This window comes from Lonchura striata, chromosome 32, assembly GCF_046129695.1.
Source record: "Lonchura striata isolate bLonStr1 chromosome 32, bLonStr1.mat, whole genome shotgun sequence".
Classification (NCBI taxonomy): domain Eukaryota; kingdom Metazoa; phylum Chordata; class Aves; order Passeriformes; family Estrildidae; genus Lonchura; species Lonchura striata.
The window spans coordinates 3,138,772-3,165,623 of NC_134634.1; the positions used below are offsets into that span (position 1 = coordinate 3,138,772).

Below are 26,852 nucleotides of genomic sequence, written 5' to 3' on the forward strand. Positions count from 1 at the left end.
GAAGTGGGCTGAGCAGGCAGAGCTCAGCGTTCTGGAGAAGGGCTGCAGCTCCAGAACCCGAGGGATCCCGTTCCTTCCCTCGCCCTGACCTCGCTTCCCCTGCCTCGGGAGGGACCATCAATGGCTCCCTTGTGTCCCAGGGAACACCAGGGGTGGCTTTGGCTCCTCTGAAGCCGCAGAGAGTCCTCAAAACACCTGGAGGAAAATCTGCTTTAGTCTAGACAGAGGTCAGCTCACCCCGAGCTGCTCCGGGAATGAATCACGGAAGCTTTGGAGGGCTCGGCTTTTCCATGAGCTCAGCAGCGGGGCTGGAGGAGTGGAACTGCTTGGAAAATTGGGAATGGGCTTGGCCGCTGCTGTGGGGGTGCTGAAACCTGGGATGAATCATGAGACTGAGGTGATTGCTGGAGCAGGAGCCTGGATCCATCAGCAGGAGAAGCGGAGGAAAAGGGAGAAGTGGATTTATTTTTAAGGAGCCGGGGTGGAAGCGCTGCGTTTCCTGGGCTCCCTGCTCATCCCCTGCCTGCCTCAAACTGCCACAGAGAACAAGTTAAAACTAGAAATTAGGGGGGAAACCCTTCCCTGTGAGGTTGGGGAGGGGCTGGAATGGAATTCCAGAGAAGCTGTGCCTGCCCCTGGATCCTTGGATGTGTCCAAAACCAGGCTGGAGTAACCTGGGAATTGTCCCTGCCCATGGCATGGGTGGCACTGGGTGGTTTTGAGCTCCTTTCCTACCCAAACCATTCCAGGATTCTTTATCTCTCTGAAAGATTTCAAGTTCTTCTCCCATACAAACCATTCCAGGATTCTTTATCTCCCTGAAAGATTTCAAGTTCTTCTCCCATACAAACCATTCCAGGATTCTTTATCTCCCTGAAAGATTTCAAGATCTTCTCCCATCCAAACCATTCCAGGATTCTGTTTCTCCCTGAATGATTTTAAGCTTCTTTTCCACCCAAATCATTCCAGGATTCTTTATCTCCCTGAATGATTTTAAGTTCTTCTCCCACCAAACCATTCCAGGATTCTGTTTCTCCCTGAATTTCATGAACCTTCCCAGAGCACCGCTGCTTCCATTCTGCAAAGCCCAGCTGATTTTTCCTCTCTCCCTACAAAATAAAATCCCTGGAGCTGAAGGGCTTTCCTTGCAGAGGATTTAGGCTGAAGTGAGGAGCTGGGATGTTTAGGATGCCACCGTGGCAGCTCCTTGCAGTCACAGCCGGCTGTCAAATGTTCCAGCTCCTTCCCCCTCTGAGTTTTCCCACTTTTATCTTTGCTTTATCTCCTCAGTGGGACACAGCTGGAGCCAAAATCGAGGAGCAGGGTGACCCAGGGGGCCACAAACCTGAACCAGGGGGGCTCCAAAGCCTCCTGTGAAAGCGAGTTTGGAGGTTTTGCCCTTCCCACCATGCCTGGGAATTCTGCAGGTCATTCCTCACATTCACCAGGGGAAACATCATCGTTTGTGAGCTCCTGGGTTCTTATCCCAGTGATGTTTCCTCTTTGGAATGAGGGGTGAGGGGGCTGGAATTTCCTCTGAGCCCTGCTGTGGTCAGGAGTCTCCATCAGCTTTTGCACTGACAGAGCAAAGCCAGCGTGATCCCACCAGGATTCCCGGGGGAGGAGATCTGCCAGTTTTGTCCTCCAGCTGCTCTTCAAGCCAGGCTTTACCAAAACAGGAGGTGCTAAAGCGAGTTTGGCTGTTGGATTCTGCATTCCCACCCTGCTGGGATTCCCAGATGGATCTGACTGTGTGCACAGGCTGTGGATTAACAGGGTGAGGGCTGGTTTTGGTACCTGTCATCCAAGGGAACCACTGGAGCTGGGGTTTGGTTGGATATTGGGAAAAGTTTCTTCACCTTGAGGGTGGCTTTGGACACTTCCAAGGATCCAGGGGCAGCCACAGCTCCTCTGGGAATTCCATCCCAGCCCCTCCTGTCCCTCAGAGCCAGGAATTCCTCCCCAATATCCCACCCAAATCTCCCCTTTTCCAGTGGGAAGCCATTCCCTGTGTCCTGTCCCTCCATCCCTTGTCCCAAAATCCCTCTCCACGTTTCCGTAGCTCCTTCAGGCACTGGAAGGCCGCAATGAGGCCACCCCAAAACTTCTGAACGATCCCAATTTCCCCAGTCTTTCCTCATAATTTAGAAAGCCTTGGAGCCCCTTTGGTGCAAATTCCATGGGGCTGGGAAGTGCTGGGAAGATGGAAAACCAGGGGGTGGGAACCCACGGTGACCCCAGGGTGACAGGGCCCTGCATGGGGACGTTTTTGCCCAAATTTGGCCCGGCTGGATCAGCTCTGCCGCACAGGGAGCCCCACTCCTGCAGAAGCAGCTCGAGAACCCTCGAGCCGAGCTCCTTTTCATCAGACACGGGCACAGCTCCGCTTCCCAGTTTGGAAAAGCTGCGGATAAGAGGGACAGGATGAAATTTTCCACGGCCAAAAGTCACCCGGCCGTTCCATGCGGATGTGCTCAGGCAGATCCCTTCCCATCACAGCTCATGTTTGGAGGGTTATGGCACATCTCTTCCCATCCCGGAGCTTTTCCATCCTTTTCCTGCTGGGAAGGGGCAGTGCTTGACCTCTGAAAGCTGGGAAAATTTATTGCCGAGACACAGCAAGGTCAGGAACACAGAATTAATTGCATTAAATCTGTGCAAAAGACCTCCAAACTCATTAAACCCAACCTTTGACCAATCAGCACTTCTCACCCAGACCACCCCACTCTGTCCTTAGCAGAAGTTCAATATTTGAGCATAAAAACGATCTTTAAAGGCCTTTTCAACCCAAACCCTGAAGTGTTTTGGGGAAGGGTGAACGGTGGGAGAGTGGTGGTAAGGAGGAGGGAGACAGGCAGGAAGGGGTTAATCCTTCTGGCAACACCAGAATTCCATCCCTCCCTTGTTAAAATTCCTTTTTATTTTTATTTGTTGCCGTTTTCCACTTCCAGTGCAGATTTTAGAGGATTTCTTGGAGGGTGATGGAGCTGCCGAGCCTCTGCTGGGTGTCAGGAGCGCTGAAATCCCAATTCCCTGTGTGCTCCCCAAGCTGGGAACGCCGTCCCTGCTTTTCCAGCAGCGCCTGCAGTCACTCTGTGTGATCCCAGCTCCTTCCAGACCCACCTGAGCTGCTTTCCCGGCTTCTCCAGCCATTTCAAGGCTGATTCCTACCTTAATATATTCCTTAAATCAACGCACCAGAGGGATTTTATTTAACGCACGCCCCAAAACATCCTGAACAAAATATTTGCTGTCCACCTCCTTCCTCTGCGTGCGCCCACAGCGCCTTCAAATAGACCAGGCTCTAAATATATCGAATTTCTCCAGCTCCCAAATAGCTCTGGTACCTGAGGCCAGCCCAGGGCTTTGGCCAGACGGTGGCCAGACAGGTCTGGCTGCTATTTCTGGCCTTCATTTCCCCTCTGGGCCCTTGTGAGGCAGAAAAATTTCCCTTCAAAGCCCAGTGGCTCAAAGGCTTTGGTTGTGCCGGGTTAAAAGTGGGTCCAGGCATGGCTGGAAGTGTCCAAGGCTCGGCTGGACGGGGTTTGGAGCAGCCTGGGGTGGTGGAAGGTGTCCCAGGGGTGGGCTGAGATGGGGTTAAGGTCGTTCCAGCACCAACCATTCCATGATTCTGGTGAATTCCGGATTTTTAAGGAGTGGGAAAAAGCTCCGCCGGGTCCTGCTCAGGAGATTTCAGTCAAACCAGGCTCTGTGTGAGGCCAAACTGAGCTGGGGGTGCAGCGAGGGAAGGGGGAGAAGTTTGTGCTCTGTCCCCAGGTAAATCTCCCCCTTTTCCAGCTTTTTGCCATGAAAATCCATGGGATCTCTGTCCCCGCTCTGGGGATTTGTCACACGGGTCACCCCCCCCCATCTCTGTGTCCTGCAGCCATCAGGGTTTAATTAGAAAAGTTTGATTTGCCCATTTGTTGTGACAACAGAGTTTGAGTTTCCCTTTGCTGTAAATGTTTAATCCTCCAAACCAAAGCCCGAGTGCAGCAGAATTCTGCTGACTTCTTGTCTGGGAGGGTCTTCAGCATCTCCTCACCTCAGGAAAATGTTAATTAACCAGATTTTGGGGTAGCCCACCATGTTTTAGTGCTGTAAATTCAAAGTGAGTGTGGTCATTTGCCTCAGTGGCTCCTTTGTGACAGGTCAGGGTGCTGGAATCAGGGAATCATGGAAGGATTTGGGTTGGAAAGGTGTTTAAAGATCTTTGGTTTTTTTGTTCAAATATTGAACTTCTGCTAAGGACAGAGTGGGGTGGTCTGGGTGAGGAGGTGCTGATTGGTCAGAGGTTGGGCTTAATGAGCTTGGAGGTCTTTTGCACAGATTTAATGCAATTAATTCTGTGTTCCTGACCTTGTTGTGTCTTGGAATAAATTTTCCCAGCTTTCAGTGCCTGATCCAAACACTCTGAGGCAGCTCAGCAGGAAGGACACACCGTGACAAAGCTTTGCCCATCAGGAGCCCCCCAGCCCTGGGGCTGCCTGAGCTGAGCCTGCCTGAGCTGAGCCTGAGCTGAGCCTCCCTGAGCTGAGCCTGAGCTGAGCCTGAGCTGAGCCTGCCTGAGCTGAGCCTGCCTGAGCTGAGCCTGAGCTGAGCCTGCCTGAGCTGAGCCTGAGCTGAGCCTGAGCTGAGCCCGAGCTGAGCCTGCCTGAGCTGAGCCTGAGCTGAGCCTGCCTGAGCTGAGCCTGAGCTGAGCCTGCCTGAGCTGAGCCTGAGCTGAGCCTGAGCTGAGCCTGCCTGCGCTGAGCCTGAGCTGAGCCTGCCTGAGCTGAGCCTGAGCTGAGCCTGAGCTGAGCCTGACTGAGCTGAGCCTCCCTGAGCTGAGCCTGCCTGAGCTGAGCCTGAGCTGAGCCTGCCTGAGCCTCCCTGAGCTGAGCCTGCCTGAGCTGAGCCTGTCTGAGCTGAGCCTGACTGAGCTGAGCCTGCCTGAGCTGAGCCTCCCTGAGCTGAGCCTGACTGAGCTGAGCCTGACTGAGCTGAGCCTGCCTGAGCTGAGCCTGAGCTGAGCCTGCCTGAGCTGAGCCTGCCTGAGCTGAGCCTGAGCTGAGCCTCCCTGAGCTGAGCCTGCCTGAGCTGAGCCTGAGCTGAGCCTGAGCTGAGCCTCCCTGAGCTGAGCCTCCCTGAGCTGAGCCTCCCTGAGCTGAGCCTGAGCTGAGCCTGCCTGAGCTGAGCCTGCCTGAGCTGAGCCTGAGCTGAGCCTGAGCTGAGCCTGAGCTGAGCCTGTCTGAGCTGAGCCTGAGCTGAGCCTGAGCTGAGCCTCCCTGAGCTGAGCCTGAGCTGAGCCTCCCTGAGCTGAGCCTGAGCTGAGCCTGCCTGAGCTGAGCCTGCCCCGTGCCAAAGCCTCTCCAGGCCCCCCTGCTCCTGCTCTGCCCCTCCCTGATGTCCCCAGATCTGTCCCCTGGCTCTGTCCCCTCCCTGCTGTCCCCAGCATTTCCCAGGGCTGTCCCCTGGCTCTGTCCCCTCCCTGCTGTCCCCAACCTTTCCCAGATCTGTCCCCTGGCTCTGTCCCCTCCCTGCTGTCCCCAGCATTTCCCAGGGCTGTCCCCAACCTTTCCCAGATCTGTCCCCTTGCTCTACCCCCTCCCTGGTGTCCCCAGCCTTTCCCCGAGGTGTCCCCAGCATTTCCCAGGGCCGTCCCCTCACTTTGCCCTTTCTCTGGTGTCCCCAGCATTTCCCAGAGTTGTCCCCAGCCTCTCCCAGATCTGTCCCTTTGCTCTGCCCCTCCCTGGTGTCCCCAGAGCTGTCCCCTTGCTCTGCCCTGTCCCTGGTGTCCCCAGCCTCTCCCAGATCTGTCCCCTTGCTCTGCCCATCCCTGGTGTCCCCAGCCTCTCCCAGATCTGTCCCTTTGCTCTGCCCTCTCTGATGTCCCCAGATCTGTCCCCTTGCTCTGCCCATCCCTGGTGTCCCCAGGGCTGTCCCCTCGCTCTGCCCGGGCTCCACGGAGCCTTTCCCAGCTCAGCCAGGCTTTTGTCAGCCCAAACCTGCTCTGGGTTTGTCACTGTCCCCTCTTTGTCAGCCCAAACCTGCTCTGGGTTTGTCACTGTCCCCTCTTTGTCAGCCCAAACCTGCTCTGGGTTTGTCACTGTCCCCTCTTTGTCAGCCCAAACCTGCTCTGGGTTTGTCACTGTCCCCTCTTTGTCAGCCCAAACCTGCTCTGGGTTTGTCACTCTCCCCTCTTGTCAGCCCAAATCCACTCTGGGTTTGTCACTGTCCCCTCTTGTCAGCCCAAATCCGCTCTGGGTTTGTCACTGTCCCCTCTTGTCAGCCCAAATCCACTCTGGGTTTGTCACTGTCCCCTCTTGTCAGCCCAAATCCGCTCTGGGTTTGTCACTGTCCCCTCTTGTCAGCCCAAACCTGCTCTGGGTTTGTCACTGTCCCCTCTTGTCAGCCCAAATCCGCTCTGGGTTTGTCACTGTCCCCTCTTGTCAGCCCAAACCTGCTCTGGGTTTGTCACTGTCCCCTCTTGTCAGCCCAAATCCGCTCTGGGTTTGTCACTGTCCCCTCTTGTCAGCCCAAATCCGCTCTGGGTTTGTCACTGTCCCCTCTTGTCAGCCCAAATCCGCTCTGGGTTTGGCGCTGTCCCCTCAGCCTGGCCCAAACTCTGTTCCCTCAGCCTTTCGTGCAGCCCCAGCGCAGCTCCTGTCCCCAGGGCACCGCTGTCCCCCAGCCTTGTCCCATCCTGCCGTGTTTATTTAACAGCCAGGACCTCGGGGTGACTCAGAGGCTCAGCTCCAGATGTTTAAACCCAAACAGATTCCACCCATTGTGATGGATGTGAAGAAAAAGGAGTTTTTCCCTCTGGTGGCTGTGAGGTTTTAGTGGAAGCAAAAGTTTTTATGATGCACAAAGCCCCTGTGGAAAGATTTTTGTGTTCTGTTGTGGAGTGGAGAAAAAGAAATCCATTTCTTGTTGAAGTTTCAGCCTTAATTCCTGATGTGTGGAAGCTGAGAATCCTTGAGCTCTAAAGTGAAAAAGGATTTCACTATAATTATATTATTATTGTATTATTAAAACCTATTTATATAGGTTTTATTTAAGGGGCAGTGGGATAAGTCAGGCTTGGGGAAGGAAAGAGGAATTTGAGTGGATCGTGGAGCTCTTAAAGCAGGAGAGGAATGAAAATGGAAATGAGAAAATCCACGGACAGAGCAGAGGGAAACCCAAACTCCAGGGTGATTCAGCAGCAGGGCAGCGTCTGCAGCCCGGGATTTCTAGGAATAGGATCCTCCCCCGGGATTGATTCCTGAGCATCCCCAGGCCCTTCAAAAGGAAAGGGAACAGCTGGGTTTGGGCACAAAGAGGGCCCCAAAAACCCGGCCTGGGCATCACCTGCCAGCACAAAGCCCGTGGCAAACGCTGCAGGGGAATATTCCCAAAGTCGGGCGGGATTTTGCCGTCGGATCCGAGGCCGTGGGGAAGCGTTTGGTTCACGGGGTGGGAACAAAAGCAGTCGAGGCTCATGTGAAAACTTTTCCGAGCCAGGAATCCTTTTGTGAGGGCTCAAAACCAAACCCTCTTCCCCGGGTTTCGTAACGGAGCTCGGAGCCTCTGCCAGGGCTTTTGTGTCCCCGCTGGAGAGGAGCAGCTCTGGGGCCCTGATGTGGCTCCTGGCAAGGGGAGGATTGGCACAGAGGGAAATACGGCCCAGCGTGGAAGAGCTTCACACGTCCCCCCTCATTTCTTACTTATTTGTGTTGTAGGACGCTGGAAATCCCAGCCGAGATTGTGGAATCTTGGAATGGTTTGGGTGGGAACACCCCAGGGACACCTCCCACCATCCCAGGGTGCTCCAACCTCTCCTTGGGGACTTCCAGGGATGCAGGGGCAGCCACAGCTTCCCTGGGAATTCCATCCCAGCCCTTTCCTTCCCGATATCCCATCCTAGCCCTGCCCTCTTCCCATTCCAAACCATTCCCCCCATCCTGTCCCTTCCCATTCCCAAATCCTTCTCCATCACCTCTTTGCCTCCCTAGAACAAGTCCCAGGGTGCTCCAACCTCTCCTTGGGGACTTCCAGGGATGCAGGGGCAGCCACAGCTTCCCTGGGAATTCCATCCCAGCCCTTTCCTTCCCGAAATCCCATCCTAGCCCTGCCCTCTTCCCATTCCAAACCATTCCCCCCATCCTGTCCGCTCCCATTCCCAAATCCTTCTCCATCACCTCTTTGCCTCCCTAGAACAAGTCATGGTTTAGGGTTCAGCTTTCTCTCAATCCCAGAGTTTTCCTTGTTGTGGGATTGCTCTCCACGTGTCCGTGGAGCACAGCAAAGGGGGTTTTAGCAATCTGCTTTATCCATCAGCTGTTGTTTGCTCCCGGTTTTTCTCTGGAATCTGTTTTCACCATCAGCCCAGCTGCTGTTGGAGTTTAAACCATTTCTGCCTGGATTTGCATTACTGAGCAGCCCTGGTGTAACAAAACCTCTGCAGCCAAAGGAAACCGTTCCAATCCCAAAGAATTATTGGGAAAAAAAGCTCCTGGCAGCCTTTTCTCATGGAGAACCCTCAGCGTGCTTATTCTGATCCTTTGTTCTTGAATTTTCCAATACAAAGCCGAGCTCTGCAGCGGCTCAAATTCCTCTCTGAGGTTTTGCTCTTTGTTCCGAGCCGGAGCAAACCCTTGAGTTGCTCCATCAAAAATTCCCAACTCTAAACCAGCCCTGGGAGGGAAAAGGGGATGGGATTGGGGTTGGTTTTGCTCCCAGACAAAATTTCCAAAATTCCCTGCTCTAAACCAGCTCCGGGAATAAAAAGAGGAAGTGATTTGTGTTGGTTTTGCTCCCAGACAAAATTTTCTGAGCTCCAGAGCTCTAAACCAGCCCTGGGATGGAAAAGGGGATGGGATTGGGGTTGGTTTTGCTCCCATACAAAATTCCAAAATTCCCTGCTCTAAACCAGCCCTGAGAGGAAAAAGGGGATGGGATTGGGGTTGGTTTTGCTCTCAGACAGACCCTAAAAATGTCACTGTGGCCTGTTGGAGCTATCAGGAAATGAATTCCCTCCAGGAATGAAATGTTGCCTCATTTTTGGTTGGGTTTTTTTTTTTTTTTTTTTGCTGCTTTGCTCATTTTTTTATCCTCCTTGGCAAACACAGGCCAAAAAAAGAATAAAAAAATGACAAAAGGGTTGGATGCACTAAACAGAATCCCAGGTTGGTGCGGGATTTGTTTTCGTGTCTGAGTCAGCATCTCCAGGGGAGAGGGATGAGACGGGAGAGCTCTGTCCAGAGCCTGAGGTGGCACATTGGACCTGGGAATGCTTTCCCAAATCCAAGAGCAAGAAATTCCATTTACACCTCATTTTTCACTGCTGTAAAAAAAAAAAAAAAAACAACAAGGAGCCAGCCTAGTCAGTTTAGGGGGGAAGAAACGTCCAAATGCCCAGCTTGGAAGTGGGAAATACAGGACTTGGAAGTCCTGGAGTGGGAAATTCTGAGATCTCGAGTTCTGGAGTGGGAAATACAGGGATTTCAAATTCTGGAGTGGGAAATGCAGGGATCTTGAGCCTGGAGTGGGAAATACAGGGATCTCGAGTTCTGGAGTCATGGACACTCCACTCCTGCTCTGCTCAGAGCTCTTCTGGAAACAGCTGGAACAACTTCTTTTGATTTGTTAAGCTGCAGAAATAATTGCAAAAATAACAGGCAAATCCCAAAGTATCTGCCAGCATTCCCAAGCTTCCCATTTTTTAAAAGGTGGTGTTTTTTTATTATTTTTTGCATCATTGTGACTTTTCTCCTTCTCAGCTTCGCTCTTTTCTTTCTCTGCCTGATGCTGTGATGCCATAAATCCCAGCAAGGCATTCCCAGATCCATCCAGGGCTTTGGAGCACTGAAAATCCACCCTCTGGATTGGAAAATCCATGAGGTGGAGATGCCTGGAAGCTGCGGGAGCACAGCAGGGAAGGATGGCTCCCTGTTACCCTGCTCAGTGTTCTCAGCCTCTGGCAGCTGCCAGGGATTTGTTGGGATTTGGGGAACAGAGCTCCTGCCTGGCTGGAGGAGTGGGAAGAAAAGGGAAATCCCAAATCTGTTGGATAAGGGGAGAAAAACCCAAATATTCTTGATGAGAAGGTGGCTGCTTTAGGGGTTCTGTTGTGTTCCCCGCTGCAGGGGGGATCCTCAGGATCCTGGATAGGATTCCCTGGTTTTGGGGCCTTTGAAGAAGCAGTTTGCTCTCTCTGAACCTGATTCCTGCCCAGAAGGAATTTGGGAATTGCTGCTCCCTCCCAGGAATCCTTGAGGCTGGAAAAGAGCTCCAAGATGGAGCCCAAGGGAGTCCTTCCACCCCTCTGTTTGCCTTGGGGGTTTTCCAGGTTTCCCACCCGGGTGACATTCCCTGGGATGGCCCAGCAGCGAGAACAGGGACGTTCCATGCTGACAAAGAGGTGGAAGGTGGGGATGTTGATCCTGGGAAGCACCAGGCAGATGTTCAACATCTGGAACGGCCCACGACTGAAGGGGGCTGAGCTGTGGGGCAGCTTCCTCACAGAAACACAGAACACAGCACCTGGAGCAGCATTCCTGGGTGTGATCTCGTTCCAAGGACCAGCTGTGGCCTCCAGCCAGCCTAAATCCAAGGAAAAGGGACGAGGGTGTCCCTTTTGAAAACCCTGTGTGGGCTTTAGCGCATTGCCGATGCCAGGTCTGGAAGGAAAATGTCCCATTTCTGCCACTTTAATGTGCAGCAGAGCTGATCCTCACCTAACTCTGGGTCTCAAACCTGCCCAGGGCTTCCTGCAGGATGGATGAATCCCACAGTCACAGATGGAAAACTCCCTCTCCCACTTTCCCAGCTGCCAGTGAGAATTTCCTCCTGTTTCCCATCTTTTCCCAGGTGCTTTTCCAGCACAGTTTGAAGTGCTGGCTCCCTGGCCTTTGGGTTAATTTCTTTAAATGGCTTTTATTAAAAACACTTGGACATCTTCAGCACCCAGAGTTGTTTCCAACCGGATTTAAGGCTTCTATTACTTTTTTTCCTGGTGAAGAAAACGAGGCAGGGTAGGAGAAGCAGGGGAACAAAGTTCCCTCTGACAGCCCTGAGTAAACACAATTTCTCCATCGAGGCAAAAGCTGGAAACGTTTCCTAAATTGCACCAGGGAAAAGCGAGCTGCAGGGTTTGGAAAGCAGCCTGGGGAGGCCTGGAATGCCCTGAGGCTCCGATACCTTCCTGACAGCACGTACTCAAAAACTCTGCAAGGTTTTAGGAGAAACTGCCAAGCTCAGGAGAAATTTCGTGCTGCAAATGGATTTCTCAGGCTCCACTGGAGAGGTTTCAAATCCCCTCTTACATCAGACCCCTGGAACACCTGAAATTGCCTCAGATATAACAAATTTGGGTATCACAGGGGTTATTTTTAATTCTTGAGGGCTACGAGAGCTTTCAAAACTGGAGCCCAGCCTGTGACGCCTATGTGAGTAGCAGCATCAGATAAATCCTGTTTTCCAGGGGTTGAGGGATGCTCCAGCTCAAATTTTGGAGAATTTAATTCCTGCAGCTGAGGGGGGAGAGCGGGAATCGGTGATTTGCAAAACTGGGTGGCGAATGTAGACAAATAAAAGACAGAAAGGCAGAAGGGGAATAAGGAAAAGGAGGGGGTGAAGCTTTAAGTGAGTTGTCCACAGTGGTGTGGGCAGAGCTGAGGAGGAGATGCCAACCCCATTCCCTGCCCCACTCCCTGCCCCATTTCCTGCCCCAGCAGCCTTTCCCTGCCCTTCCCTTGGCTCTGCTTGGTGTGTCAGCACCAGTGAAAGCAGCTGGGGAATGGATGAGCCACAGAACCTGCAGGACTGGGCAGGTCCTGCTCCCATCTCGCCCTGGCCAGAGGCCCGTGGCCCTTCCAAGCTCCGGGCAGCTTTTCTTTTTTCCGGGCAGTTTTTTCTTTTCCGAGCGGCTGAATCCGAGGATTCCTCAGTTCTGATGTAACCCCGAGCGGGACCACGTGGGTTTGCACATATTTGACAAGGAGAAGGCTCCTGGAAGGGAATTGATCCATTTTTCAGAAGCTCTTTTGTAACCGCTTGCCACAGAGGACTTTTCCAGCCAGGATTTGTCCCTGAGGCTCTGCAGGGCTGATTTGTGCCCTTTAGGATCTTTTCCAGCCTGGATTTTCCCCTGCAGGGCTGATTTTTGCCTTCAGGGATATTTTACAGCCTGGATTTGCTTCTATTCTAGCTAGGATTTGCCCCTGGGGCCCTGCAGGGCTGGTTTGTGCCCTTTAGGATCTTTTCCAGCCTGGATTTTCCCCTGCAGGTCTTAATTTTGCCCTCAGGGATCTTTTCTAGCCAAGATTTGCTCCCTCTCACCAGGATTTGCCCCTAAGGCTCTGCAGGTCTCATTTTTGCCCTCAGGGATATTTTCCAGCCTGGATTTTCTTATTTTCTATCTAGGATTCACCCCTGGGGCCCTGCAGGGCTGGTTTGTGCCCTTTAGGATCTTTTCCAGCCTGGATTTTCCCCTGCAGGTCTTAATTTTGCCCTCAGGGATCTTTTCTAGCCAAGATTTGCTCCCTCTCGCCAGGATTTGCCCCTAAGGCTCTGCAGGTCTCATTTTTGCCCTCAGGGATATTTTCCAGACTGGATTTGCCCATGGGGCTCTGCAGGGTTGGTTTGTGCCCTCAGGGACCTTTTCCAGCCAGGATTTGCCCCTGCAGGGCTGATTTTTGCCCTCAGGGATATTTTCCAGCCTGGATTTTCTTATTTTCTATCTAGGATTCGCCCCTGGGGTCCTGCCGGGCTGGTTTGTGCCCTCACAGGTATATTCCAGCCAGGATTTGTTTCTGTGGCACTGCAGGTCTCATTTTTGCCCTCAGGGATATTTTCCAGCCAGGATTTGCCTCTCTGGTTCTTGCAGTTTTGTTTTTTGCCCTCAGGGATCTTCTCCAGTCAAGATTTGCCCCCTCTAGCCAGGATTTATCCCTGAGGCACTGCAGGTCTGATTTTTTCCCTCAGGGATCATTTCCAGCCAGGATTTGCCCCTTCAGGTCTTCATTTTGCCCTCGGGGATATTTTCCAGCCTGGATTTTCTTCTTTTCCAGCCAGGATTTGTCCCTGGGGCTCTGCAGGGCTGATTTGTGCCCTCGGGGGGATCTTTTCCAGCCAGGATTTGCCCCTGCAGGGCTGATTTTGGACCTCAGGGATCTTTTCCAGCCTGGATTTGCCCCCTCCAGCCAAAATTAGCCCCCGAAGTCTTTGAGGAGTGCTCGGTGTCCTCACGTAGGTGCCACATGTGAAATCCATCCGTTTTCCATGACTCACTTGCTGTCCCAGGTTGTGGAGGAGGAGCTGGAGAAGCGCTGCTGTCAGCACCTTGGAATCCCAGATTCCACATGAAATCATGGCTTTGGATGAAAAACCCCAAAGTCCTTCCGTGCCAGGGCTTCCAGCTCCCTGCGCCCGGAATGATTCTGTGAGTAAATTTGGCCCTAACAAAGCTGAGCTTGCTTTATTTCCACAGGAACAGGGGCTAAATGAAGGTGAAAATAGCACTTGGAACTGAAGTGACAAAGCAGAGTTGTTATGTGGCTACTCACAAAATGAATTAGAGCTTTTTCTTTAATGAGAAAAAGAATCTTCTTCCAGAGGATGGATTTACACAAGGTGGAAGGGTTTGTTTCGTAAAATCCCAGAAAGGTTTGGGTTGGAAGGGATTAAAATCAGCTCATTCCACGCCTGCAATTGGCAGGGACATCTCCCACTGTCCCAGGTTGCTCCAACCTGGCCTTGGACACTTCCAGGGATGGGGCAGCCACAGCTCCTCTGGGAATTCCATCCCAACCCCTCACAGGGAAGAATTTATCCCAAATATCCCATCTAACCCTGCCCTCTGGAAGTTTGAATCCCTGTTTTCCTGTCCTTCCTCTGCTTCTCTGCCCGCTCCCTCCCTCAACACCTCATCCTTTCTGCCCTGCCGGACTGCAGCTGGGCTGTGACCCCACCTGGAATTTCCAAAACCCATTCCCTACAATCCAGCATCATTCCCATTTATTTCCCACCCATGGAAGCTGCCCACAGTTGGGCTGTGACCCCACCTGGAATTTCCAAAACCCGTTTCCCTACAATCCAGCATCATTCCCGTTTATTTCCCACCCATGGAAGCTGCCCACAGTTGGGCTGTGACCCCACCTGGAATTTCCAAAACCCGTTTCCCTACAATCCAGCATCATTCCCATTTATTTCCCACCCACAGAAGCTGCCCACAGCTGGGCTGTGATCCTGTGATCCCACCTGGAACCTCACAGCTCATTTCCCTACAATCCAGCATCATTCCCGTTGATTTTCCACCCACAGAAGCTGCCCACAGTTGGGCTGTGATCCTGTGACCCCACCTGGAATTTCCAAAATGCATTTCCCTACAATCCAGCATCATTCCCGTTGATTTCCCACCCACAGAACATGAACATCCAGGTGGAGGACATCCGGATCCGCGCCATCCTGGCCACCTACCGCAAGCGGGTCCCTGTCACCGAGGGCTACGTGGAGGTGAAGGATGAGGGCACCTGGAAACAGATCTGTGACAAGCACTGGACCATGAAGAACTCCCGGGTGGTCTGCGGGATGTTCGGCTTCCCGAGCGAGAGGAAATACAACACCAACGTCTACAAGTAAGGGCAGGGCTTGGTGGGTGTTGGAATCTGTGGTATTGATGATTCTGAGATTGTAAAAGTCTCTGTCTGTCAGCCCCCTGCCAAAGCAGAAGCCAGAATTGGTCTGTGCTGGTTTCCAGGTTGTTTATTCTGTTGATCTCTCACATGTTCTGCTGCCCTGCCCAGCTCTGTCCTGCAGGGCAGCGTGTGGGGCTCTGCCCTCAGTGGGATGTGACAAACATTAAATACCAGAAACTCCCTGGGCTGCATTTACAAGAACGTGCCAATATCTGTCACCTCCGTTGGACAGTGTGTCCCCAGCCTGAACCAACAGAAAAATGCCAACACCACAGTGAGACATGGAGGGCATGAAGAAGGAGAAAAAGGACAAGGCACACCCAATTTCCTCCAGCTTGTCCCCTTTGGACCCCTCATCTAGAATCCTAAAATTTTACTTTTGCACCTGTGCCACACTTAATTATTACTGATATCAAACCCTCAGAGCTGGTAATTGATCCTGTAAGATTGAAAACTCTTTTCCATGGCCAGAGATCACAGCCAGTGTCTCTGGGGCTCTGTCCAGGGGGTTCCTGACCCTGCCAGGGTCCCAGGGCAGCCAGAGGGATTCCCTGGATTCCCACTGGTGGGAGCCACAAACGTTCCTTGGAACACTCGGGGCCTTGTTCCCAACACAGATTGGCAGGTGGCACTGGGGACCCTGGGGGAGGAAAAGCTCCAACTGCTTTGTTCCCCCAGATGGAATTTTAATTTGTGTGAGTGTTTGGAATGTCCAGCCCTTCCTGGTCTTTGATCCTCATCCATGGGACGCAGACCTTGATGAGTATCGGTGTTAGACCGAGACTGGAATGGGAGATTGGGACACTTGGCCCAAAAAATACTTGTCTTTTGTAATACCTGCTTGAGGATGGACATTTCCTCCAGCAGGGATGGGCTCTGTGTGGTGGGCAGGGCACAAACTGCTCCCACTGTCCCAGGAAATCCATCAGCTATGAGAAAACTGTGGAATGGTTTTGGGTTGGAAGGGATTTACAGCCCATCCAGTGCCACCCCTGCCATGGCAGAGACACCTTCCACGAGACCAGTTTGCTCCAAGGTGGCCTTGGACACTTCCAGGGATCCAGGGGCTGCCACAGCTCCTCTGGGAATTCCATTCCAGCTCTCCCTGCCCTCTGTCAGTTTGAAGCCATTCCCTGTGTCCTGTCATTCCATAATGTAAAGTCTCCAACTGCTCACCCCATCCCCATGCAGAAATCCAGAGGTGGGATCAGTTCTGGATGTGCTGGAAGCTCCAAAGAAGTCACCTTGGAATAAAATGAGCCCTTTTGTGCTTTCTTGTGCCCAGGTTCCTCCTTCCCACCCCGAGTGCAATTCCTGTCTGTGCATCCCAGAAAAGGTGCTGGGAAAAGGGTTCCCCGTAATCTCAGTGCTGCTTTTCCTCCCTAGATTTGCAGATTGCTTTAAAATGAAGGAAGAAAGCAGTGATTTATAGGGAGAACATTGTGTTTTCCAGAGCTGCAAGCAGAAAGGTTTAGGCTGCGTTTCCTGTTCCTTGGGAGCCAGGAGCTCTGGACATTTTTTGTTGTCATTGCTTCTGTTTGCTTTTTGTCACCAAGCCCTCACCCCAGACTGGGCTCTTCCCACACTGTTCCTTAGGAAAAACACTCTAAAGCAGATGTAAAAGAGTTTAAATGAAATTCTGTCTGGTTCCTTTGCTGCTCCATGACCTGGGGCTGGGAAAGCAGCGGCTGCTCCAGGGGAGCCCCAGGCAGGAGCCGTGGTTTTCCTGCCTGCTCCTCCTGGCCTGTGGAATTGCTATTTTGGAACATTCCCTCTGGAACAGCCTGGCCACGTTTCGTTTCTTTCATTAGCAAGATCCTGATCTGCTGGAGAGGTCCTTGGCTCGGAATAGCCCAAAGCCACACAGAGAAAATGGGGAATGAAGAACCCACTGGAATTCAGCCTGCAGGATTCCCAGGGAGATGAGCAGGGCATTTGTTGCCCTGGACACAAGTTTCAGGATGGTTTGCTTCCACCAGTGCAGCACATTTCCCTCAAACCCATCCCTGAGATTCCCACCCCCTGCAGGAGCAGGGAATAAATCACCTCCAGACAGACAAAGTAGATTTTTCCTGCTTCCACTTGTGGCCTTTCCAAGAAAAGCATTAACCAGAGCATCTGGAGCCATCTGCCTTAAATAAAAGGGTGCTCAGGAGTTGTTCTGTCCCTGGGACACATGGAAATGGAAAGACTGACGGAAGGTTGTTCAGCAGCAGCTCAGCACTGCTGAAAATCCCACTGAACTGAGCTGGAATTAGGAATATGAAGTGCTCCCAAATCCCAGCCCAGGGGATCTCTGCTGCTGGAGAGCCTCAGCGCCCCAGGACCTCCCTCCCTTTCCTTGTTTTTGGCCTTCCTGGGCTCCAGCACCCACAAATATTTTGGAAAACCCGCTGAGCATTATCCCGGGTTGGAAAAAAAAAATGGGGATGGCATTTTATTGGAGGGGAGAGGCTTGTAAAGCTTTGGCAGCTGCACGGTTTTGTTTGTCAGCAGAGTTTAAAAGCTGAATTCTCCCTTGGGCCACTTCCCTCTCTGTGTTATGGGCGGATGCATCGTGTTCAGCTGGTTTTGCTGGGAAAGCTCCCAGTTCTGGGCTGGGAATGACCTTGGATTTGTGGTCAAGGCACTGGGATGATGACCAGTGACACCTCCTCACCTGGGCCAGGGGATGCTCGTCCCACATGGTTTGTTTTGGAGAGGGAAAAGCTCATCCTGGAGCCAAACCCCCTCTCCCTGTGAATGTGAAGCTGCAGAAAAGTCCTTTCTCCTCATTGCTCCCTTTAATTTGAGAATCCCCTTCTCCCTGGAGCAGATCCTGCCCCACTCCTCCTCCACAGCTGGGATCAGGTTTCTGCTGGCCAAGGCTGCCCCTTCCCACATCCCCCCATCCCACTGCCCCCAGCCCCAGCCCGCCTGCCCAGCTCTGCCCCTGCACGATGCTGGGAGGTGAAATGATTTGCAGATGGATCTTGCTCAAAAGAAAACAAGTGAGTTCATCCTTGTCCCGCTGCCAGGGGTTTATTCCTGACTGTAACTCTGGAGCTGACGGCGCGATTTATGGTCGGAAGTGGAACAAATCTAAAGTTGAGTCCCTGGTCTTGCTCATTCCTCACAGTGGCTTTTATACAGGAATTGCTGTAACTCCTCCTCCTCCTCCCAGTTCCTGCTCTGGCAGGATTTAATGCATTTTGCTGATGGAGAGAGGAGAAATTTGGGATCAGAGAGATGGGCCTGATGCCTTTTTGAAGTCTTTGTGACTTGGCAAAGGCTTGGCTCCAGGATCAAACAGCTACTCCCCATTGAGCCAGTGTGCTTACCCCGTTACCAACCCACTCAGAGGTGCTGGGCAGCTCATCGCTTCAGTATTTGTAGTGGGAACCCTCCTGGTTTGTTTTTTCCCTGGAAAATCTGGGATCGGAAGGGCTTTGGCAGGCCTGGCTTCCCTCCCTCCTCCCCGAGGCTGAAGGCAGCACCTTGCCAACTTTAGGAATTTCCCAAGGGTTGAAAGCTCTGCTCACAGCCCCCGGGAGCTCCCCAGCCTCTGCTCAGTGGGATTTAGGTGAATTTTCCTGGGGTTTGTGTGCAATGATTTGTTCTCTGCTGCCCAAATCGTGGAATCGTGGAATACCCTGAGTGCTCCTTAACCAACCCTTCCCACAGAGCTCCACTTGTGCTTTGTTTCAAGCTTTTCTGGGATGAAAATCCCTCTCTCCTCACCAGTAGGAGTTTGAATTCCAGCTTGTCCTGGAACTGGCCGAACTCTCCCAGCAGGAATGTTCATTCCCACCTCTGACCTGAGCAGCATCACCCTGGGCTCCCACTGATCCCAGCTGGACCCTTTTGTGTTAAAAACAAAACATCAGCAGAGCCCCGAGTTTCTGGCTGCAAAGATCAGCTGAATTCTGCTTTTTTTACATAGATTCAGTCTGGGGACACGAGGTGGGGCTTTATTTCTCCCCAGCCTCCCGAGGGCTCTTAATTCCATCCAGATGTTGATGCCTCATGAATTTTCCAGGATGAGGTCATTGCTTGCTATTCTAAGGCATCCTCATCCCTGCTTCCCTAAGTCAGGCTGGTTCTTGTCTGCTCTGGAGTTCATGGAGCTCTCTGGACCTGTCTGTGAAGGATGAAAATGCTCCCTCAGGTCCTCCCTTCTGTCCTGAGCACGGCTGGGAAGTGGCAGCTTTGTACTGCATCCTCCCTGAGTTTTAAAAATTTTAAAATTTAAAAATTTTTAACTCTATTCCTATTTTCCCACCCCTTTTTTCTCGATTCAGGGAGTCCCTGAGAGCTCTGCTGTGCCAGAGGTGGGTTCTGACAGCCACTTTTCCCCACAGGGCAGGCAGGGTCCTGCTGCTGTTCCCTGGGATGGACCTCGGCCCTGCTCCATCCTTTTCCAGCATCATGGGATGCAGTCGCTGCTCCCTCTCCAGCCTGGCTGGATCCATCCCCAGCCTCAGCCCAGGGACATCATTAGTGAAGCATTAGTGAGAGCCTGGGAGCCAGGAGAGCTGCAGAAATGCTGAGCTGGGCAGCAGAGCTCAGTGAGCACAGGGGAGAAAAGTGTCCCCTCAAACATCTGTGACCCTGCCGAATCTAAATCCTAAAGGGAAAACCTGGCAAAGCCTGGACGTGCTCAGTGGGGTCACCAAAAGCCCCCTCAGAAAGGCTCTTAGCCCCTCTCCCCAGGCTCTCTGTGCTGCAGCAAAGCTGCTTTTTCCCCCCAGATTCCACCCACCTCGCTGTGCCATTTACCACAGCTAATCCCTGATCCCAGCTCTGCGTGGCAGAGATTCCTGGAATGAGGAACAGCGCCGGGATCCCACAGAGCCACGTGGAGATCCCAGCAGGGCGTGGGCTCCCCGGAGCCTTCCCTGCCTTTAACTCCTTTGTGAGGCTGACCTGACCCATATTTCCATTTTCCCAGTTAGGATGGAGCTGGATCCCTTCCCTTTCCCAGTTTATCACACGTGCCTCTTCCTGCTCAGGAGTGCCTGGAGCAGCTCCAGGAAGTTTGGGAGTGAGAAGCAGGAGCTGCTGCCAGGCTGCTCTGCTGTGAACAAGGCAGCGGGGGAGTTGCTCGTGCTCTCGGAAATTGCTCTCAGGTTGTTAACACAGACTCAGAGAGGCTTTGGATTTTTCCCAATCCCAGCTGATAGCTGCTGGTCAGCAAAAGGGGAAGGTTTTCTTGGGGGCTCTCCAGCCCAGTTATCTGCACAAATCCTCTTTGTTTGGAATTAGCTGATCCCTGTCCCTGCCTGGGATGGGATCTGCGCTCCTGGGAATGTGTCATTTGCTGCACCTTTGATTCCTACACTTTTTAGTTCTTGCAGGGATTTATTTATTTGAAAGTGGTTGGACTTGATTGCCTTGGAGGTCTTTTCCAGCCTGAATGATCCCATGTTTTTAAGTGACACTCCAACAGGGTCATGGTGTGGATGAACAGATCAGCCTCCAAATAACCCTGTCCAATCCTCACTTCATCCCAGGGCGTTTTCCCTCCCGAAAATCCAGCAAAATCAATTTGTTTACGGATCCCTCACTTCTCCCCTCCTCCTCCACTCCTTTCAGGATGTTTGCCAGCAGAAGGAAGCAGCACTACTGGGCTTACTCCATGGACTGTAGTGGGAACGAGGCGCACATTTCCAGCTGCAAGCTGGGCAACCACCTGACGGGCACGGCGAAGAACAGCAGCTGTGCCAACGGGATGCCCGCGGTCGTCAGCTGCGTGCCCGGCCGCGCCTTCGCCCCCAGCAGCCACAGCGGCTTCCGAAAGGCCTTCAGGCAGGAGGTGAGCAGGCAGCAGCCCCAAAACGGGTTGGAAAAGCCTTAAAAACCATCTGATCCCACCCCCAGACATGGGCAGGGCACCTTCTGCTGGGCTTGTTCCAGCCTGGCCCTGGGCACTGCCAGGGATCCAGGGCAGCCGCAGCTGCTCTGGGAATTCTATCCCGGGACCTCACCAGTGTTTCAGGGAAGAATTCCTTCCCAATATCCCATTTTACCCTTCCCTCTGGCGGTGGGGAGCCATTCCCTGCGTCCTGTCCCTCCTGCCTAGCAGATTCCCAGAGTTAGGGCAGTAAAAACAGAATTTTGGGATGGTTTGGGTTGGAAAGGACCTCAAAGTCCACCCCATTCCACCCCTGCCATGCGAAGGGACAACTTCCACAATCCCAGGTTGCTCCAAGCCCCGTCCATCCTGGCCTGGGACATTTCCAGGTCCTGGGCAGCCACAGCTTCCCTGGGAATTCCATCCAGCCCCTCACCACCCTCACAGTGAGGAATTTCTTCCCAATCCAGCTGCCAATTAGAGCAGGAAACCCCTGGAGGTGTAACGTTCACCACCAACTCCCACAGCGTCCCCTTTGCAATTCCCACCTCCCTGCACGACCCGCTGAGCTCCCACCCTCCCAAATTCCAGTTTTTTTCCTCCGTCTCCCGCCTCCAAAGGGTGGGAGAGCAGCTCCCAGGGCAGCTGGCAGAGCTGGGAGAGAGGAGTGAGGAAATCCCTGGGTCACGTTCCTGCTGGAGCTGCTCAGTCTGAGCCAGCTGAACTCATGCCCGGCTCTGCTGTTCCACAGGCTCTGGAATTCTGTTGGAATTACCCTGTGGAAATCAGCTGGCATTTCCTCTACCTCCATGTCCTCCGTGAGGAAATGCCCTGCGGGGAGGCTGGGAAAACACAGGGAGCTTGGAAAGCTGGGTTTGTTTAGCCTAGTGAGGAGGAGAGCGCTGAGCAGGGCATAAAAGTCCCGGGAAATGCAAAAATGTTGGAAAACAAGGCTGGAATTGGTCATTGCCAGTGTCAGGGACTAGGAGAGGACAGCTCAACAAGCAGCAAACACGGGCTAGGTGGGAGCCAAGGGAAATTTTCCAGCTGCAGCCTTGGGATAGAGGGGGAATCTCGGAGGTTTCTCACTGGAGAATTTTGTGGATTTGTGAAATTGTGAAAATTAGGATTTTTTTGGCTTTTCCTCGGTGATTTTTGGGGGGATGGTCTCTGGGCTCTTCCCCAAGTGCCAATACTGGGAATAATTATTGGTGGGAATAATGCAATCCCTGCCTGGATCTCGGGCTCTTCCCTGCTCCAGAGCTTGCAGGATTTCGGCCTGGGAGGTGAAAGGTTTTGTAAATCATTGTTAATCTCCCGAGCTGCACGCGCTGCCAAGTAATTCCTTAAGCCTTTGTTTAGGCCGTGCGTGTCCTTGGTGTGACCCCAGCCTGGAGAAAAAGCTCCAGGAAAAAAGAAGGATTTTTGGTGCTCCCAAACCTAAAGCTTTGCTCTCACCAGCTCTCAGGTCCAGCAGGGATTGGCAGCTCCCTGCTTGGCACTGGAGAGAGGAGTGGGTGATTAACAGATAAAAATGAAATATTATAAACCCAGAAATGAGTGGAACTGGAGCTGCCACTCAGCTGGTAGGCATTGTTTGGGTTGGACTCGATGATCTTCCCACCCAGTGATTCTGAGAATTCTGTGAATTTTGTGAATTTTGTGAATTCTGTGAATTCTGTGAATTCTGTTAATTCTGTGAATTCTGTGATTCTGAAAATTCTGTATTTATAACAAAGGCATTTTTGGTGTTGGACTTGATGATCTTCCCACCCAGTGATTCTGTGATTCTGTGAATTCTGAGAATTCTGTGAATTCTGAGAATTCTGTGAATTCTGTGAATTCTGAGAATTCTGTATTTATAACAAAGGCATTGTTTGGGTTGGACTCTGTGATCTTCCCACCCAGTGATTCTGTGATTCTGTGAATTCTGTATCTATAACAAAGACACTGTTGGGGTTGGACTCTGTGATCTTCCCACCCAATGATTCTGTGATTCTGTGAATTCTGTATCTATAACGAAGACATTGTTGGGGTTGGACTCGATGATCTTCCCACCCAGTGATTCTGTGATTCTGAGAATTCTGATTCTGTGATTCTGAGAATTCTGTGAATTCTGTGAATTCTGTATCTATAACAAAGACATTTTTGGGGTTGGACTCTGTGATCTTCCCACCCCATTATTCTGTGATTCCGTGAATTCTGTATCTATAACAAAGACACTGTTGGGGTTGGACTCTGTGATCTTCCCACCCAGTGATTCTGTGATTCTGAGAATTCTGTGAATTCTGTGAATTCTGTGAATTCTGTGAATTCTATATCTATAACAAAGACATTTTTGGGGTTGGACTCTGTGATCTTCCCACCCAGTGATTCTGTGATTTTGTGAATTCTGTATCTATAACCAAGACATTTTTGGGGTTGGACTCGATGATCTTCCCACCCAGTGATTCTGTGATTCTGAGAATTCTATGATTCTGAGAATTCTGTGAATTCTGTGAATTCTGTGAATTCTATATCTATAACAAAGACATTGTTGGGGTTGGACTCTGTGATCTTCCCACCCAGTGATTCTGTGATTTTGTGAATTCTGTATCTATAACCAAGACATTTTTGGAGTTGGACTCGATGATCTTCCCACCCAATGACTCTGTGATTTTGTGAATTCTGTATCTATAACAAAGACACTGTTGGGGTTGGACTCTGTGATCTTCCCACCCAATGATTCTGTGAATTCCGTGAATTCTGTATCTATAACCAAGACATTGTTGGGGTTGGACTCTGTGATCTTCCCACCCCGTTATTCTGTGATTCCGTGAATTCTGTATCTATAACAAAGACATTTTTGGGCTTGGACTCTGTGATCTTCCCACCCAATGATTCTGTGAATTCCGTGAATTCTGTATCTATAACCAAGACATTTTTGGGGTTGGACTCGATGATCTTCCCACCCAATGACTCTGTGATTTTGTGAATTCTGTATCTATAACAAAGACATTTTTGGGGTTGGACTCTGTGATCTTCCCACCCAGTGATTCTGTGATTCCGTGAATTCTGTATCTATAACCAAGACATTTTTGGGGTTGGACTCTGTGATCTTCCCACCCCGTTATTCTGTGATTCTGAGAATTCTATGATTCTGAGAATTCTGTGAATTCTGTGAATTCTATATCTATAACAAAGACATTTTTGGGGTTGGACTCAATGATCTTCCCAGCCCGTTATTCTGAGAATTCCATGAATTCTGTATCTATAACAAAGACACTGTTGGGGTTGGACTCTGTGATTCTGTGAATTCTGTATCTATAACCAAGACATTGTTGGGGTTGGACTCTGTGATCTTCCACCCAATGATTCTGTGAATTCCGTGAATTCTGTATCTATAACAAAGACATTTTTGGGGTTGGACTCGATGATCTTCCCACCCAATGACTCTGTGATTCCATGAATTCTGTATCTATAACAAAGACATTGTTGGGGTTGGACTCTGTGATCTTTCCACCCAATGACTCTGTGATTCTGTGAATTCTGTATCTATAACCAAGACATTGTTGGGGTTGGACTCTGTGATCTTTCCACCCCGTTATTCTGTGATTCTGTGAATTCTGTATCTCTAACCAAGACATTTTTGGGGTTGGACTCTGTGATCTTTCCACCCCGTTATTCTGTGATTCCGTGAATTCTGTATCTATAACCAAGACATTGTTGGGGTTGGACTCTGTGATCTCCCCACCCAGTGATTCTGTGATTCTGTGAATTCTGTATCTCTAACCAAGACCAAACCCAAAGTTGCTCACCGCTGCCGCGTGTCTCTTGCAGCAGCCCCTGGTGAGGCTGAAGGGAGGAGCCGGCACGGGGGAAGGCCGCGTGGAGGTGCTGAGGAACGGCGAGTGGGGCACGGTGTGCGACGACAACTGGAACCTGGTGTCGGCCAGCGTGGTGTGCCGGGAGCTGGGCTTCGGCAGCGCCAAGGAGGCCATCGCGGGAGCCAGGCTGGGCCAAGGTGAGCTCCAGCACAGCCCCTGCTGCCAGGAGAATCCCTCCACAAACACCAGGCTCCATCCCCAAACACCTGAGCGTTAAGCCCAAAAAGCACAGCAGTCCCAGAACTTTATTGGAATAAAGGGAGAGGCCATGGAGTCTCTCAAATTTTTGGAGGATGCAGCCTCCTTTTAACCCTAATTTCTCGTTCCCCACTGGCTGAGGTACTTGAGAGGTTCAGATTTCCCAAATCACCTAATACAGACCCCATTCTAATGAATACCCCCACATTTGTCTTTTCCTTGTGTCAATCACTGGAATTCCTATGGAATTTATGGTTCCTCTCATTGTTTCTTTCATCTCTCAGCATCCACTTTTATTTTCAGCAGACCCACAGCTTGTAAATACAAATCCCTCATTCCTTTTACTGGTGCCCTGAATTAAGGAATGTTCCACCCCCGTGATTCAGGGCACAGGAGATTTTTGTTGGGATGTTCAATTTGAGGACCAGGAGTTTCTTCCCTAACCTTAATAAATTCTCTTGGGGCCAGGCTGGAATTCTGTGACTTAAAAAGATCCCCTGAAAAAAAGCCTGGGGATGATGAGTTTGACCTTTTGCTCAGGCAGCTGTTCCTGAGCAAAAGGTCAAACTCAGCATCCCAGTAATTAATTCTTAACAACTCATCATTGTTCCAGTAATTAATTCTTAATTATCTCATTTGCTGCTCTGAAATTCCTTTTGAGTTCTCCAGAACCACACCATGATGTAATGCATTACTAGAAAGTTCCTGGCAAAAAATAAGTCCTGGAGTCAGACTTCAAACGCTCCAATTTCAGACCAGGACAGTAATTTAGCTCATTATAAATAGAAGGGCATTTGAACAGCTCAGAGCCAGGTTTGGGTTTGGATTTCCTGTCTTTGGGAGTTGGTTTAAATCCCAAAAAGTGGTCAAAGGTGAACTGAAACCACCTGGTGATTCCCACACCCTATTCCCGGGATAATCCAAAAAAAAACCAAAAAAAAACCAGCAAACCCTTGTTGTGAGAATTAAAAAAATTAAAAATTAAAAAAAATTAAACCAAACTCTTTTTGTGAAAAAAAAAAAAAAAAGAAAAAGAAAAGACACCATACCCTTGTTGGAATAACCAAAAAAAGCCACCAAACCCTTGTTATGAGAGTAAAAAAAAAATTACACCAAGCCTTTGTTGTGAGAATAACCACCAAAAAAAATGACACCAAATCTTTGTTGTGAGAAAAAAGGAATGGGGGAAAAATTGAGAATAAAGGAATGGGGGAAAATTTGAGAATAAAGGAATGGGGGGAAAATTGAGAGTAAAGGAATGGGGGAAAATTTGAGAATAAAGGAATGGGGGAAAATTTGAGAATAAAGGAATGAGGGAAATTCCTTTCGCTTAGAGAAGGGGAGAGAAGGAACAAACACGTGGGTGTCCTGAGTCTGGCAAGCTTTAAAACATGACCAAATCCATTGGGTTTGCCAAAAACCCTCTTTGTGGCGGGCTGGAATTTGCTGATGTGTTTAGGGGGATGTAGGAAAGAGCTCCATCAGCCTGGGGCTGCCACGTGAGGGAGGAGAACGTGGAACCCGCCAGGTCCCACAGAGGAATCTCCCTCTGCATTCCAAAACGCTTCCCTTTCCGGTTTTTTTCACCTTTTCCTTCTGCTCATCCATCAGTTCTCCCTGTCAGGAGCGTCCCTTGGGATGGGTGATGTCCCTCCAGCAGCCAGAGCGTCACGTTTGGGTGGAAAAGGAGATTTTTTTTTGGTCCTGGATGCACAGGGAGCTCTCCATGCTGCGTCCCTGTTTACACTTCATTCTGTTCCAGCTGCATCCCGGGGAATTTGGGGTTTCTGAGGGTGCCTCGAAGGAGCAGCCTCCCCGTGGGAATGGGAGGTTGGATTTCACAGGCTAAACCAGCTGCCAGTGGCTAAACTGGGAGTGTCAGCTCACAGAATTCCCAAAATTCACAGATTCACCAGGTTGGAAGAGACCTCCAAGACCATCGAGTCCAACCCAGCCCCAGCACCTCAACTCAACCCTGGCACCCAGTGCCACATCCAGGCTGGTTTAAACACACCCAGGGGTGGTGATTCCACCATCTCCCCAGGCAGGACATTCAGAACTTTATCACTTTTCTGTAAAAAACTTTTTCCTAACATCCAACCTGCATTTCCCTTGGTGCAGCTTGAGACTGTGTCCTCTGGTTCTGTCAGTGCTGCCTGGAGGAAGAGAAAGTGAAGACAAAGTGGGAGAGCAGCGCCTTCCACAGAGCTCAGGGTGTGGGACAAGGATTTATCCTCCTTTAATAGACCCAGATTAAATAATTCACCCTTATTTCCACAAGAAATGGATATT

At 51.1% G+C, this 26,852-nt stretch overlaps 1 protein-coding gene across 1 annotated transcript in view; it reads left to right on the top strand.

Moving 5' to 3' along the window:
* The window catches only part of LOXL2 (lysyl oxidase like 2), a 55,354-nt gene that overhangs the window by 7,560 nt on the left and 20,942 nt on the right, over positions 1-26,852 (top strand). Inside the window, exons 3-5 of the mRNA XM_077789242.1 lie at positions 14,392-14,603; positions 20,238-20,457; positions 24,316-24,499. Coding sequence (XP_077645368.1) covers positions 14,392-14,603; positions 20,238-20,457; positions 24,316-24,499 — 616 coding nt within the window. The remainder of the gene's footprint in view (positions 1-14,391; positions 14,604-20,237; positions 20,458-24,315; positions 24,500-26,852) is intronic.